Genomic DNA, 15764 nt, shown 5'->3' on the forward strand with positions numbered 1-15764 from the left:
ACTATACAATGGTCACTCCTGCGAATGTTATGACAGACTTCTGCAACTATAACAGGGTAATGATGAGGATGAGGTCAACTAGGTTTTTCTTTCATGTGGATTCTCTCAAGACCTGCTGTAGATCCAATCTGGCAGATGTGTACTTTGGGACTTAAGCAGCTTGTTACTCAGTCACTCTTAGTACCAGACATTGAAGTTTCCATACAGAGTACATTTTGCACCCTTGCCACCCTCAGTGCTTGCTCAGTAGAACTGCTTCAATACCTGAAGGATTTGGAAGTTGGACGGGTTAAACAGAACTGCTCCATAACCTGAAGGGTCTGGAGGTTGAGGGGCAGATGGCACTCTAGAAGGTTTCCAAGTCTCGGTTCAACCTGATGCTATTAGACTTCACAGCATCCAGCCATATTGAATGAAAAGGTGAATCAACCAAGCATATTTATTAAATAATCATTATAAGTTAAAACTTGTTCTGTGAAGGTGTAGAATTTGTTAACATGCAACTTGTACTATGAAAGGATAAGTATATACTAGTCTCGATCCGATGATACACATCAGGCAAAGAAAAACAGAAAAGTTGACTTTCTCAACAAAGGTTCACTGAAAAAGGAACACTTCAAGCCAATAAGCCTTTGTTCCTTATGGTAAAATAGTAAGGTTTGAGAGGCTCAGATGACTGTTGAGTTGATGTTCTGGCATGCAAAGACTAATGGTGTTGACCATGAATTCCCACTGAAGTCCTTTGCAAACACAAACTCTTGCACAGGCTTCTCAAGTAAAAGCAGCTGGCCCAGCATTCATATATACAATGGATCCACAAAAAGGGTTGCTTTCCAGAAATAGTAGAGCTGAGCTGGGAAAATTCTTCCTTTTGTCAGGCCTCTTGCCAACCGTCTCTCAATATCCAAACCAGAAACTGGAACCAGTCAATCAAAAACATAGCTCAGTGGTCTCCAGTAAATGAGCAATTATCACAAGACATGTGACTGCTAAGGAATTCACGTTCTCATGTCCTTTCATTGACCTCTTCAAACATAACAACCCAGAAATTCACAAAGTTACAAATTCAAATCCAGAAAAAAATATAAAATATGAGGCATTGCTAATAGCACGACCTCTACACTGACCTTCTAACTGTGCAATACTCCCTCAATTTGGATCTTCTGAACGTGCTGCACTCAGTACTCACCCATCAATAATTAGCCGCCTTCTCAGTACTGATCATCACCTATACAGCATTGAGCTGGTTGGGTATCTAGAATAATTTGGCTCTTTTTATTCTTGGTGATGTCCACACAAAAGCAAGTTACTTAAAGTCAATGTCAAGCCTTGTCATTGTGAACCTGAAGTCAAAACTGTTAGTTTGGGATTATTATTGCTAACCCTGCTGCATCTGGAAACACTGGTGTTATCACAGATGCTAGGTGTAACTTTTCAGTGAACAGGTTCTATAAATAGAAGATTTTTCAACTGCAATGTGTTTCTGGCATTCAAGCAGTAGCATTGAAATCAAAGAATATTTTCTGATTCATATCAACAGACAAAATAAAACAAAAATAATTCTCAAAAATATTTCTCGCCTGGACAAACACTTGGGCAATTTGCACATTTTTATTCACAGATCTGAACCTGTGACAGGTTGTTTCTTCAGAAAGCATGCTGTTTACACATTTATTTCTATTTACTGATGACATAATTCACAGAGCAAAGCATCAACAATAATGTGCATTTATATCACACTTTTCCTGCAGTAAGACAGTCAATTTAGCTTCACAGGAGTGTCATGAAATGCGTTTTGACACTGCATCACTTCAGGAGACAAAGAGAGATACTTTTTAAGTAATGGCTTTGTTTCAATTTGTTTCTGGAATGCAACTGTTACTGTTCGGCCATCACTTACTGTTATGGTGGTGAATATGTTACTAAGTTTCTGTGGAGAACATGTTGGTAAGTTGCCTTCACAAACTGTTGCAGTCCATGTGATGAACGACAGTGCTGTGAGCAAGCGATTCAGATCAATTCCATCAATATTCAAATGAGTGAATGATCTACATTGGATGTCAGTCTTCAGTCAATTTGATTAACTCGATGTGGTATCAAGAAATGGCTGGGCCAGTATTTACTGCCTATCCCTATTTGGCCTTAAGAAGGTGAGAGTGAGCTGCCTTCAAGACTTGCTACAATCCATTTGCTATAGGTAGACCCACAAAGCCATCTGGAGGGGAGTTCAGGATTTTGACCCAGTGACACTGAAGCAACAGTAATATATTTCCAAGTCTAACTGTGCAGATATCTGCGTTCCCACATATTGTTGAGTTTGCCCATCTTGATGATAGTGGTCCTGAGTTTGCAATGTGCTGCCTGAACTCCCCTCCTAACAGCATTATGGGTCTAACATGTGGATTGGAACAAGGCAGCTCACTTTCACCTTCTCAGATCAAATAGAGTTAAGTAATAAATGCTGGCCCAGCCAGTGATATCCACATCCTGTGAATGAATAAAAAAGAATGAGCATGTGCATATTGCTCTGGGCTATGTCAAGCACAAAGTGATCTAATATGGACAAGTCCAACTACAAGTCTTTCTAGTCTAATGAGAAGAGTACTGCGGAGTAAACAATATGAAAATCATTACATTACAGCAACTACAGAGGAACCTTGATTATCTGAAGGACAGGGGCAGGGAGTATTTCATTCGGTTAATCGAATTCCAGATAATCGAATGCCAGACAGGATAGTTTAGCCAAGCATTGGCACCTTGTGATTTTGCCAGATAATCTGAAATTCGGATAAGTGAATGCCGGATAATCGAGGTTCCTCTGTATTTGTAGAATATGTGAATTAAATGAATATGACAGTATTAACAGCGAACTAGCTCATAGTCAGTCTTTACAAGTCTCCTTTTCTCTTCAACTAAGTCTCTGTGATATCATAAATGTAAGCAGTGCTCACTGCATTTAATCAAGTATTTATCCTTTCATGTGTCTCTTGAGGGAAATCTAAAGGTAATTGTGTTTCCAAGCACCTTGAACTGCTTGGAGTTGGAAGATGTTGATTGCAACATGTTATCAGAACAATCTTGGAGAGCTAAAGAAGGAGAACATGAGATTTTGACAGGCAGGAAGTTTACGGAGGGAATTCCAGAATTTGAAACCCAGGCACCTGAAGACATAGCTGTGAGTAGTGGAGAGATGCAAATCAGTTTTCCAGAATTGGGACTGAGCAGGGCTGTGATGTATGTAAGTGTATGTGTGCACACGCACAGGGCACAAGAGAATTCAACCACAAGGACGACAATTCGATATGTTAGAACAGAACAGTAGAATAAAATCAGAGCTGTGAAATCAGTGTATGGTGAGGTCTTGTGCCAACTTGCAAAGTTATTTTGCTCTCGGTTCACCAATGGTTGGTTTTAACTGAGTGAGAGGCTGGAAAACACGAGATCAATGAGGTTGGAAAATGAAGCAATCAAGTCCTAATGAGGAAATTCTTTGCTCAGCTCTTCATTTATTTGCAAAAGACAACAACTAATGCATAGTGCTGGTATACTTAACCAGACTGTCAAATCCTGATGAAGGGCTTTTGCCCAAAACGTCGATTCTCCTGCTCCTCAGATGCTGCCTGATCTGCTGTACATTTCCAGCACCACACTCTCGACTCTAATCTCCAACATCTGCAGTCCTCACTTTCACCCTGTCAAATCACCATGCTGTGTCAGGAGAGAGTGTTAATAACACCAAGAGTAGAATATTGCATCCCATAACTGTCTCCAGAGTGAAAACATCTGATCAGTTGGACTGCACAAAGTGCCTTTTATAATTGGCATTAAAACGGTGTTTTGAGCTAAGAATGCCTTTCGGGAACAATATGAATTTGTATTTCAAAGTCAGACCGGCAGCTCACTGAACACTATACAATTCTAGATATCAAATATACATCTTTTAACAAGAAGTGTAGATAATTTTGTGTTAAATACAAAGATGTATTTCCAAAAATTCCTGCACTATAAAGTCTGAGCACCGATACCTCTTTGAAAATGCAACAGATACCCGCCATCTGCTCTCTGGGGAGCATTCTCATCTCTGTGCCAGAAAGCCGTACATTCAAGTCATGATAGTACAGTTAAGCACCTTATGCAGGCTGACACCCTACTCCAGTGCTGAGGAGTTGTTGAACTGTTAGTGATTGCACTTTTTTGTAGGAAACTTTAAAATGGGTTTCTGACTGTTTGTTTACGTCTGCCTCATGTTCTTGGCCAATTCTGATCCCTTAATCTCTTTGTTTTGAGGCACCATCCAGGAAGAGGGCACCTGGTACCCATGGACTTCTATCTTAACCTTGCTGTAAAGGCTTGGAACATTTTTCTCAGTGGTAGATTCAGACATCTGCAAGCTTTTTAAAAAAAGGCTGGGTTTTGTCTACGTTGATCTCTTTTGTCATTAGCGTTGGACTTTCTAAAGTGTGAGATCTTACCATATTGCCAGGAAAATCCATAATGCCTGCTAGATATCAGGCAGCAGAGTCCTTTTGATCTCAGATTTCACTTGTACCTCTTCACTTATCCCAGATATCTCCATTCTACACCTCAAAAACCACAGCTCTGCAGCCTCTATTCTAATGTGCCTTGTCTCACTAATTGTCCAATTCTGGCTTCAGTCTTTCAAATGTTGTATGATGAAGCAAGGGTTGAGCTTTTTATTATTTGATATGATCTTGCATTCTGCCATCCTTCAATTAAAATCAATCCAAAGAAAGGCTCTCCTGGTTATATTAACATTGTTGTTCATCACATGCATGAATACATTGGTTAACTGCATTTCAGACCTGCAGTGATGGATGGGCTCACTCTGGTGCATCTGTGATGTTGACATTGTCATGGACAGGATGTTCAGTGAAGTGGTCACACCACAGGTGAAGCCTGGAACACCAGAAAGGGAATGGGAAACAACTAGGCACAGTGGTGGAAAGCAGGTAGACCCCTGTGGCCAACTATTTTTGGTACTGTTAGACCTGACAACATTTCAACAGACAGTTCATGGCAACATGGGTGGCTCTGGTACACAAGAGGGGAGGAAGAGGAATGGCAGGGCTATAACCAAGGTGATTCAATAGTAAGGGGAAGAGTCATGCGTTTCTGCGGCCACAAAAGAGATTCCAGGATGGTATGTTACCTCTCTGGTGTCAGGGTCAAAGATGTTTTCGAGAGGCTATAAGGCATGCTGAAGGGGAGGAGGGTAAACTGCCAGTGGACATGGTACATATCTGTAGCAACATCCATATGTTAAAAAAAGTGATGCAGAATATAGGGAGTTAGGATGTAAATTAGAAAGAAGGACATCAAACGTAGTAATCTCAGGGTTATACCAGTGCCGCATATGAGCGAGAGTCAAAACAGGGTATACCAGATGACTCTGGCAGTGGGGAAATGCTACAGGAGGGAGCAGTTCAGACTTTGGGGACATTCGGACCTGTTCTGGAGAAGAGGGGGCTGGTACAGGTAGAACAGGTAGTATCTGAGCAAGACTGGGATCAATGTCTTTGGAGCTAGGGTGGGGGATTTCAAGACAAGGGGGCATATTTTTAAAGTGAAAGGAGAAAGATTTTAAAAAGACATGAGGGGCAACGTTTTTACACACAGAGTGGTTCGTGTGTGGAATGAATTTCCAGAGGAAGTGGTGGATGTCGGTACAGGTACAACATTTAAAAAGGGATTTGGTTAAGTACATGGAGGGATATGGACAAAGTGCAGCCATGGGGGACTAGGTTAGTTTGGGATTATGGTTGGCATGGAGGTTGGACCGAAAGATCTTATTCCATGCTATGAGACTCATAATATGAGTGTTTGTTTGTGCTGTCGGGAGGGTTTAAACAAAAATGGCAGGGGAATGGGAACCTGAGCAGGGAGAGAGAGGATGGAGAAACAATGATAGAAACAAAAGACAGAAAGATAAGAAGCAAAAGTGGAAGACAAAAAATGATAAGGCCAAAAAACAAATGGGGCCATATTGCAAAACAAAAAAATACAAAGTACGGAAAAAAACGTATCAAGGTTTTGCTGGTGTGAGCGATTCCAATAAAATAGATGAACTTGCAATGCAAAAAGATTCAAATAGTTATGATACAGTTGTGATTACAGGGACATTGCTTTGGGGTTACCAAGGATGGGAAACTGAATATCCAGGGATGTTTTTTATTTAGGAAGAATGACAAAAAGGGAAAGGAGATTGGGTAGCATTGGGTAATAGACAAAAGTGAGTACTGTAGATGCTGGAGATCAGAATCAAGATTAGAGTGGTGCTGGAAAAGCACAGCAGGTCAGGCAGCATCCGGGGAGCAGGAAAAAGCTCTTCACTAGGAATTGAGTAACAGTTAAGAAGGATGATGGATCAGATGATGTGGAATTTGTATGGATGTAGGTAAGAAACTCTGGTACAGATTAAAGGAAGGCAATGAACAAAAAAATCAGAGATGAATGTGATCAGAGTACAACTGTAATCATGAGTGACATTCATTCACACAAAGATATGACAATCAAACTAACAACAGTACTGCGGAAGAGGATTTCCTAGATTGTGTATATGATGGTTTAATTAATAATCTTATTGTGAGGGGTCCTTGGGAAAGAATGACCATAGTATGGTAGAAATCTTTATTAAGCTAGAGAGTGAAACAGTTGAATCCAAAACTTAGGTCCTGAATGCAAAAAAAGGGAACTATGAGTGTATGAGGTATGAAGTGGCAAGGTTGGATTGGGAAATCATACTGAAGGGTTTGATTATGGATAGATAATGGTTTATATTTAAACAACAGCTGCATGAATTATGATCCACCAATGCTTCCAATATTTCCAGGACCATTTCCATTAGTCCTCTGGGAAGTAGATTTCAGATCCTGGTGATATGCTAGCTTTCAACCTCTTTAATTTCCCCAACACTATTTTCTGATCAATACTGATTTCCTTCCAGTTTTCCCTCAACAAGAGGGCAAGAACAACAAGAACTATTTATTCCTGTCTGGCACAGAAGTAAAAAAAAAAATGGAAAGGAACACAAAGGAATTAGGGCAAGTATTAGATCCAAAGAGTAGACATATAAAATTGACAAAAGAAGCAAGCCTGAGGACTGGGAGCATTTCAGAATTAAGCAAAAGAGGGCAAAAAGTTTGATCAAGTGAAGGAAACTAACGTATGAGAATAAAATTGTAGGGAGCACAGAAACTGACCATAAAAGCTTCTACAAATTGTTGCACCAAGGAGACGGATAGCTGAACCAAATCAGCCTTTCCACTTCTATATTTGCAACACAGTAAAATTAATCCATTGAAGACTCCCAAATCGTCACTCCAATGGTTGCTTACCAGACTTATTAATACCAATTCGGTCCTTTGAAGATAATTAAACTTCAGATGCTTGTTTTGTAACTTACACAAAAGATTTCATATGATACACAATAACTTTAGCAAAGAAAAAAATGGACAACTTGATTCATGTGTGTGCTTTACCTTGAAACATATATTTTCAGTCCCCTTTCATTCAAACACATTTAGGGATAATGTGGTCACGTTATTTAAATTGCTTACACAATGTATTGTTTGACTGCAATTAATGTCAACTCATGGCTGCTTTTTTGAAATGTTGATCAGACTCACCCTCTCAGTTCACCTAAGTAAAAACAGCAATCATCGAATTCAGTTTTTTACTCTTTGGGCTTCCAGAAGCTGTGCATCAGACAAAGCAGGGAATGTTCAAATCTTCATATTCTCTCAGCAGCAACCTGGAACCATCTCCTTTGAAAACCATAGTTAAAAAAAAGTATAATTCTGGTTTTTCTTTGATAGGTTGATTGATTCTTCCCAAAGTTTCAATTGCCATTCAAGAACTGCCATTTGCTTGAAGACAGGGTGTCTTCCACACTTGCTCGAACCAACTGTCACATTTTAACCTCAATAACAGCTATCTGTTTCACAAAATCTCTTCCCAATGTCACTGTGTCTGTTAGAACATTTCAATCCAAGCTCAACCTTCAATTAGCTCCCAGGCCTCATAAACATAGAAAACATGTTTGATCTGTCCTTTTCTTTTTTCCACAAGCTGCCCCAAAATCTACCCACCACTTCCTGCTCACAATTCAAAATTGATTAAAAAAAACAAAAATGATGAAAATAATCATCGTGGGTTTTAACAAAATATGTGAAGAGGAGAAGATTAGTAAAGGCAGACGCAAATGTAAGTCTCTTACAGTCTGAAGCTACCAAAATTATAATGAGAAACCAAGAAATGGTCGAAGATTTGATTCTGTCTTCACAGAAGTGGGCACAAATAACTTCCCAATCACCAGGATCTGAAATCTGCATCCCAGAGGGCAAATGGAAGTAGCCTGTAAATAATGGAAGCACTGGTGCATCATATTTCAAAATTCCATAGACTCAGAAAAAGTTTTCACACGTCGGAGGGTGACAGATGAAACCCAATGATTGAAAAAGGGAGAGAAGAAACAAAATTACAGACCAGCTTGTCTGACATAAGTAGTGTGGAAAATACGAAGAGTGCATAATAAAAGATTTGATAATTGAAGGTTTGGAAAGCATTCACAGGATTGGACAAAGTCAGCACACGTTGATAAAAAGTAAATCATGCTTAACAAATCAAATTGAATTTTCTGAGAATATAACTAGTAGACCAGATAAGGGAGAACCAGTGAATGAGGTGTCTTTGGATCTGCAGAAGACTTTTGACAATGTCCTTTATAACAGGTCAGTGACCAAAGTTAAAGCAAGTCAGATAGGGGTTAATATGTTGGCATGGAGTGAGGCATGGTTGACAGACAGGAAACACTGAGAAGTTATGGGTCATTTTTCCAAGTGGTAGGCATTATATATTGTGTATCACAAAGATCAGTGCTTGGTTTGCTGATTCCACAAAACTTGGTGAAATTGTGAGGAGAATGCAAGAAGGCTTCCAGGTGATTTAGACAAGTTGAATGAATGGGTAAACATATGCCAGCTGCTGTACAATCTGGCTAAATGTAAAATTATTTGATGTGAAAACCAGATAGGCAGAGTATCATTTCAATGATGACTAGGAAATGTAGATGTACAAAAGGATCTTGGCATCTTTGTACACCAGTTAAGAAAGTAGATGGGCACATGCAACAAATAATTACAAAGGAAAATGGTATAATGGCCTCCGTTGCCAGAGGATCTAAAGTCAAAAGGAGGAATCTACTATTGCACTATTGCCTTGGTAAAATCACACCTGGAGTACTGCGACCTAAGACAGGATGTACTTCCAACATAGAAAGGGCAATGGAGGCTCATCAGGCTGAGACTGAGGATGGTAGGATGCCATATGGGGAGAGATTGGTCCAACTGGGGCTGTACTCACTGGACCTTAGAAGGATAAGAGGGGATCTGAGTGAAGTGAACAACATTCTAACAGGACTGGACAGATGAGATGCATGGAGAATGTCAGTGTGAAGACCAAAACAAGGGAACTATTTCAAGACAGAGGGTAGATCATTTGTATCTGTGAACCTAAGAATACTCTAACATAGAAGGCTATAGAAGTCGAGTCACTGAATATTTTCAAGACATGGGTAGATTTTTGATTTTAAAAGTGTTAAGAATATGGGAGAAAGTGAGAATTTGGCACTGAGACAGAGGATCAGCCAGATCATATGAAAAGAGGAGCAGGCTCACAGTTGCTGTTGCTCATAGTTTCTATGTTTCTGCTATTACACCAATGATTGCACTTTGATAGGTTGAATCTTCTAATGTTATTCCTATGATTCTTGTGGGTGAAGAGTTGCTTTCTGAATTCTCTTCCTTTGAAGGTGTCCATTCAGAGTGTAGGTCCAAAATGAGATGGCGCCTTCTGATAACACATTGTGTGTTTAAAGCCACTCTTGACTTGATTGATAAGCAAATGATTTTGCTGGTGCTAATGGATACTGAATCTGTGCTTGAAGGTAACTACTCAATTTGATGAAGAGCAAAATCCAACAGACAATCAACTGTAATTTCAGCACTGAAGATTTCTTTGAAACAAAGTTAGGGTATTTTGTACACATTGTCAAAGCGTCAATCCAGGAGATCCATCAAGCCAAAGTACAGCAAAACTACAGCAAAACACAAAAGAATTAAAAATTTCTGAACATTAGGAGATTATGTCTTTCTTCCTTTAAGCCACCAATGAGAATGATCGTGGTTGATTCTGGGGTTCAACTCAACATTTCCAAATGCTCCCCATATTCCTTATTTTCCTGGGAGACCAAAAAATCTGTCCTTTCCAACCATCCAATTTTAAATGTATCCAACATATAAACACTAATTGATACCCTGTGGGGGAGAGAATTCCAAACATTCCCAAATTGATAAGTGAAGAGACATGTCCTTAGCTTTGCTCAAATTATTGTCCACTTATCTTGGGGTTATGCCCCTGTATGTTCAATTTCCCCAGCTGGGGGAAAAGCCTCAGGAAGTCTACTGAGTTTTAATGAGATCAACTTTCACTCTTCAAAGTTGAGAGAACATATACCAGATTACCTCAAGCCTCTGATCAAAGGGTAAACCTCTCAACTCAGGCACGAATTGAGTGTGCCTTCACTATATGATATTACATACAAGTATATTCTTCATTAAATAAAGAGAACAAAATTGTGCACTGTACTGAAGGCTTGGTCTGATGACAATGTAATATGATTATAAAGAATGTCTGGATTCAACTGAATGCCAATGGTAGAACTGGGAATGAGTTGCGAGTGTTGCACAGAATGCAGATTGATGGCTGCAGGGCAGGAGGCAAGTCATAGAGTTATACGGCACGGAAACAGGCCCTTCGGTCCAACTCGTTCATGGTGACAAATCAATCTTGTCCCATTTGCGAGTATTTGGTCCATAAAGCTTGAAACCCTTTGTACTCATGTACCCATCCAGATGCCTTTTCAACGTTGTAATTGTACCAGCCTCCTCCACTTCCTCTGACAGCTCATTCTTTACACGCTCCACCCTCTGCATGAAAAAGTCATCCCTCAGGTCCCTTTTACATCTTTTTCCTCTCATCTTACACCTACCCAGTTAATTTTTGTCTCTTTCCACAAATCTTCAAATATTGATATCTTTCTTCCTTCTCAGTCAGAAGATGGTTGGTTCAAGTTTCACTCTAAGCCTTGACTGCATCCTTTTACTCACAGAGTGATTAATAAAGCTTACAAAGGTGAAACTTGCACAGTAACAAAGATTACAGACATCTATGTGCCAATACATCTGCATGGAAATGCAAAGAAACTTCTGACATTTAAAAATAACACTTTGTTAGAATATTATGAATTAATTGGAGACAGCTGTTATATCATCTGAAACATGAACTGTTCTGCTCACATAGTAAGATTAGGTTTACCAAAGCTTTACCAAATACATAACATTACAACATGGGGAGGGACAGCTGACCCAAATCAGCTTTTCTACTTCCGTATTCACAACACAATAAAATTAATAATCTTCAAAGACCCTCAAAATTGACAAAATTAATGGTCCCTAACCAGACTTTTGAATAACCAATGCCAGACTCTGTGAATAATCAATTTGCAACACCAAGTCTGTAGCTTAAACAAAGGACTGAGCAATTTCTTCACAATATAGCAACTTTAATAGAAAAAAATTAAACAACAAAAATAAGGTAATTGGTCACTAAAATAAAACAAAGAACTGCACATGCTGGAGATCTGAAACAAAAAGAGAAACGGCTGCAAAACTAACAGATCTGGCAGCATCTGTGAGGAGAATGCAAAATTAACATTTTCAGCCCAGTAACTCTTAGTCAGCAGATGTGAAATATTAACTCCGTTTTCTCCACACAGATGCTGCCAGATCTGCTGAGTTTCATCAGCAAGTTCTGAAACCTAATTGGTCCAAGCTGTAAACGCATAAACCTTTGTTTTCAGTACCATTCAAAGGAAAGACAAACACATTTGATGAATAAATAAAAGAAAATAATAAAACTGGCAAGATTAATTAGCTGGTTTTCACAATGCGCTATTCCACAGCCGTAGATGTTGACTTCTTGGTTGTTTCCTGAAGTTACTGATCAGGGTCACCATTACAGTTCATTCAGGTAAGGGCAGTCATACTTCTAACTGAGTTTTATATTCTTCAATCTTCAAAGAACTACTCACGGGAGGTTGGACAGGGAGCTTTCAAATCTCTATGCTGTAGCATCAACTACCAGATTCCTTTTGCCACAGAAAACACAGACTAAAACCCAAGTCAAACTTAAATACACCCTGGCAGACTGACCGTCTCCCTGGCACACTGACCTTCTTCTCCATGAGGTCCCAGTTACCATTCAACATCAGCCATCTGTTTGAGCATAAGGTCTTTTCCAGAATTGCTGGAACCAATTCCCAGGTATTGACCTCATTAATCGCCAATTTCTGCTATCTGTTAAAACATAGTGAGCTTTCCTGGTGATGAAATGTCTGCAAAACCTTCGAATCAAGAGTCAATCTTTAATTAACTTCAGACGTGGCCTCACAAATAGACCAAAGCTTGTTTGGACTATTTTCCTTTTAACACACGCTGTTACCCAGAAGTCTTCTTTAATCCACAGTTAGTGTTTCACAGCTGCAAACCAAAACTAATGGAATAAAATAAAATTAATGAAAAATCAGCTAGGGTTTCAACAACAAAGGCTTATATCTCAATGAAGCGTGTTCTTATTTTGAGTTAGGCATCCTATTTCTCCAGGTCCTGACCCGTGGAGACTGGACCAATCAGAACTATGGAGATGTTCCAACTGATTACAGGTGCACCTTGAGATTGCCAGATATTAGAAGAATTTGGATTTGGCATTGAACAGAATATGATGCCCCTAAAAAAAGACAGTAAATATTCCTTCTCCTAATCCTGAGGATCCAATGTGCTGGATTGAACACATCATGGTAACGCAACTGAGTTTCCAGAGAAAAGTATTTTTGTTTATATGTATCATTTTTCATAACGTCACAATCTCCCAAAACAATTCACAGGCAATGAACTTATTTTTGAAACAAAATCACTGTTGTAATACAGAAAATATGGCAGCCAATTTAGATATAGCAGGCTGCCACCATAATGAGATAAAGACCAGAGACTATCTTTCTGATGATCTTATTTGAGGGATAGGTATTCTTCTCTCTAAGTTGTTATCTTGGGTGACCAGCTTTGGGGAGCAAGCATATTTTATGATTCAGTCGTGGAATGTGGGATAACTGACTGGGTCACCATTTATTGACCATCTTAATTGACTCTTTGAGGAGCTGCTGGTAAGCTGCCTTCTTGAACAACTGCATTTCACTTGCTGAAGGTAGACCTTCAGTGCCATTAGAAAGAGAGTTCCAGTGTACTGGCATGGTGGCACTGAAAGAACGTTGAAACGTGTCCAAGTGAGTGGCTTGGAGGATCACTTGCTGGTGGAGATGTTCCCACATATTTGATACCCATGTCCTTCTAGGTGGAAGTGGTTGTGGGGTTAGAAGAGGTTCCCTCAGGAGCCTTAGTGAATTTCTACAATGAATCTTGTAGATGGTACTCAATGCTATTACTGAGTGTTGGTGATGGAAGGAGTGAATGTTTATGGATGTGGTACCCATCAAGCAGACTGCTTTGTCCTGAATGCGGTTGAGTTTCTTGAGTATTGTTAGACTTACACACACCCAGGCAAGTGGGAGCATTCCGTCACACTCCTAACTTGTTCCTCATAGATGGTGAACAGGCATTAGGGAAATCAGGTAGTGAGTTACTTGCTGTAGGATTCCTGGCCTCTGACCTGCTCAACACAACTGTATTTATATGGTGAGTCCAATTCAGTTTCTGGTCAATGGTATCCCCCAGGATGTTAATAGAGGGAGATTAAATAGAGGGAGACTGCCATTAAATATCAAAGGACAATGGTTACATTCTCTCCTGTTGCAGACGGTCAATGCACTTGTGTGGCATGAATATTAACTGCTACTTGTTCATCCAAGCCTGGGTATTGCCCACATCTTGCTGCATCTGAAGGTGAAATGCTTCAGTATTGGAGGAAACATGAATCATGCCAAACATTATGCAATCATCAACAAACATCCTCACTTCTGACCTTAATGATGGAGTGAAAATCATTGATGAAGTAATTGAGGATGATTATGCCAAGGACAGTCTTCTAAGGATCTGCCGCAGTGATGTCCTGGAGCTAAGATGACTGACCTCCATGCAGCACAACTGCCTTCCTCTGTGCCAGATATCACTCTAATCAGCAAAAAATTTCCCATAGTTGAACACCTCACTTGACATCTCACATGACAAGGCACCTCAGAAAGTGCAACAGTCCCTCAGTAGTGTTTTGACATTAAGTGCCCATATTTTAAGTTCCAATCTGTTGTAGAAATTCAATCACAGCTTTCTGACTTTCTGTGGATACAGAAATAAATGATGTCTGAATTCATTAGTTTCCCCTTGAGACAACTGGTAGTCAGGTAGATAGATTTTTTTGTGTGATCACAGTTCTCAGACAAAAGAAAGTAAAAGCTTAACAAACACGTTGACCTACTTGAGAAACTAACTTGATTTACATATCAAAAGCAAGTTGTGTGACCTTATCACTCGTTTTAAAGTCTTCCCCTGTTTGCATTCAAGGTCAGTAATTTCTTTAGGGAATCAAACAATTTTGTACATGTAAATGTGAGAGAAAGTCTTCACGGACGAAGGAAGCTGAATAATTCTAAACTGTGTCATATAGTTATCTGAAACCCTTTTTTAAAGCAATTGATAGGCTGTTAATGTTTGGAATTATTTTTATTCAGTCAGTGTTGAAAATATTCAGGGCTGGGTTTGTCAAATCTTTGATTGATAACTGAGTCTAGGATAATTGGCACTAGCCAAGAAAGTGGATTTGAGCCACAAATGAGATCAGAAATGATCTTACGAGTGGTAGAGAAGGTTTGATGCATTGAATAGGCTATTCCTGTTCTTTTTTTACAACAACTGACCACTGGATGGAATAGTAGAAGAGAGAAAGCATGTCTCAGAACTGTGTTTCGCTTGTGCATGACAAATTCATTGAAGATTATCTTGATTTGTTGTTGCAGGGTACTGGACCAAAGTTCAACACTTCTAAAGAACAGTCTCTCTGTCTGCCTGAGGTACATTTCAAATTTGATATGAGCTTTATACAAGACAAATTCTCCTTTGAGCAGGAAAGTGCAATGAGATTGTTTGGAACAGGATAAGTCTCAAAGGGTTTGACATGAAATGCTTTACCTTCAGCCCAAGAGCCATTTTCAGCATTAAGTCAAAGCACCTTGCCCACCCAGCTTCCAATAGAAGCAATGCAGAGTTCCTTTCAACTGCCAGGTTTGATTGCGACTGCTGTGGCCCAGACTATTCAGTTGAAATAAAACAGCAATAAGGTGTATTTCCACAGTATCCTTCATGTAGTGAAATATTCCAGGATGGTTCACAGAAGCATAACCATGTAAATTTGTCAATGAACCAGGCCAGGTGTTAGAATTAGAGGTAGGTGAGCACTTTGGGGACAGTGACCACAATTCGGTGACTTTTACTCTAGTGATGGAGAGGGATAAGTGTGCACTACAGGGCAAGAGTTATAGATGGGGGCAGGGAAATTATGATGCTGTGAGGCATGACTTAGGATGTGTGGCTTGGAAAAGTAAGCTTCAAGGCAAGGGCATAATTGATATGTGGAGCTTGTTCAAGGAGCAACTATTGAGTATCCTTGATAAGTATGTACCC

At 39.6% G+C, this 15764-nt stretch overlaps 1 protein-coding gene across 2 annotated transcripts in view; it reads left to right on the plus strand.

The window, feature by feature from the left end:
• LOC122543017 (GDNF family receptor alpha-2-like) overlaps nt 1-15764 on the plus strand; it is a 311320-nt gene that overhangs the window by 291964 nt on the left and 3592 nt on the right. For both annotated transcript variants that reach the window (XM_043681193.1, XM_043681194.1), the window contains exon 8: nt 15101-15154. In XM_043681193.1, the coding sequence (XP_043537128.1) occupies nt 15101-15154 (54 nt within the window). The remainder of the gene's footprint in view (nt 1-15100; nt 15155-15764) is intronic.

This window comes from Chiloscyllium plagiosum, chromosome 42, assembly GCF_004010195.1.
Source record: "Chiloscyllium plagiosum isolate BGI_BamShark_2017 chromosome 42, ASM401019v2, whole genome shotgun sequence".
Lineage (NCBI taxonomy): Eukaryota > Metazoa > Chordata > Chondrichthyes > Orectolobiformes > Hemiscylliidae > Chiloscyllium > Chiloscyllium plagiosum.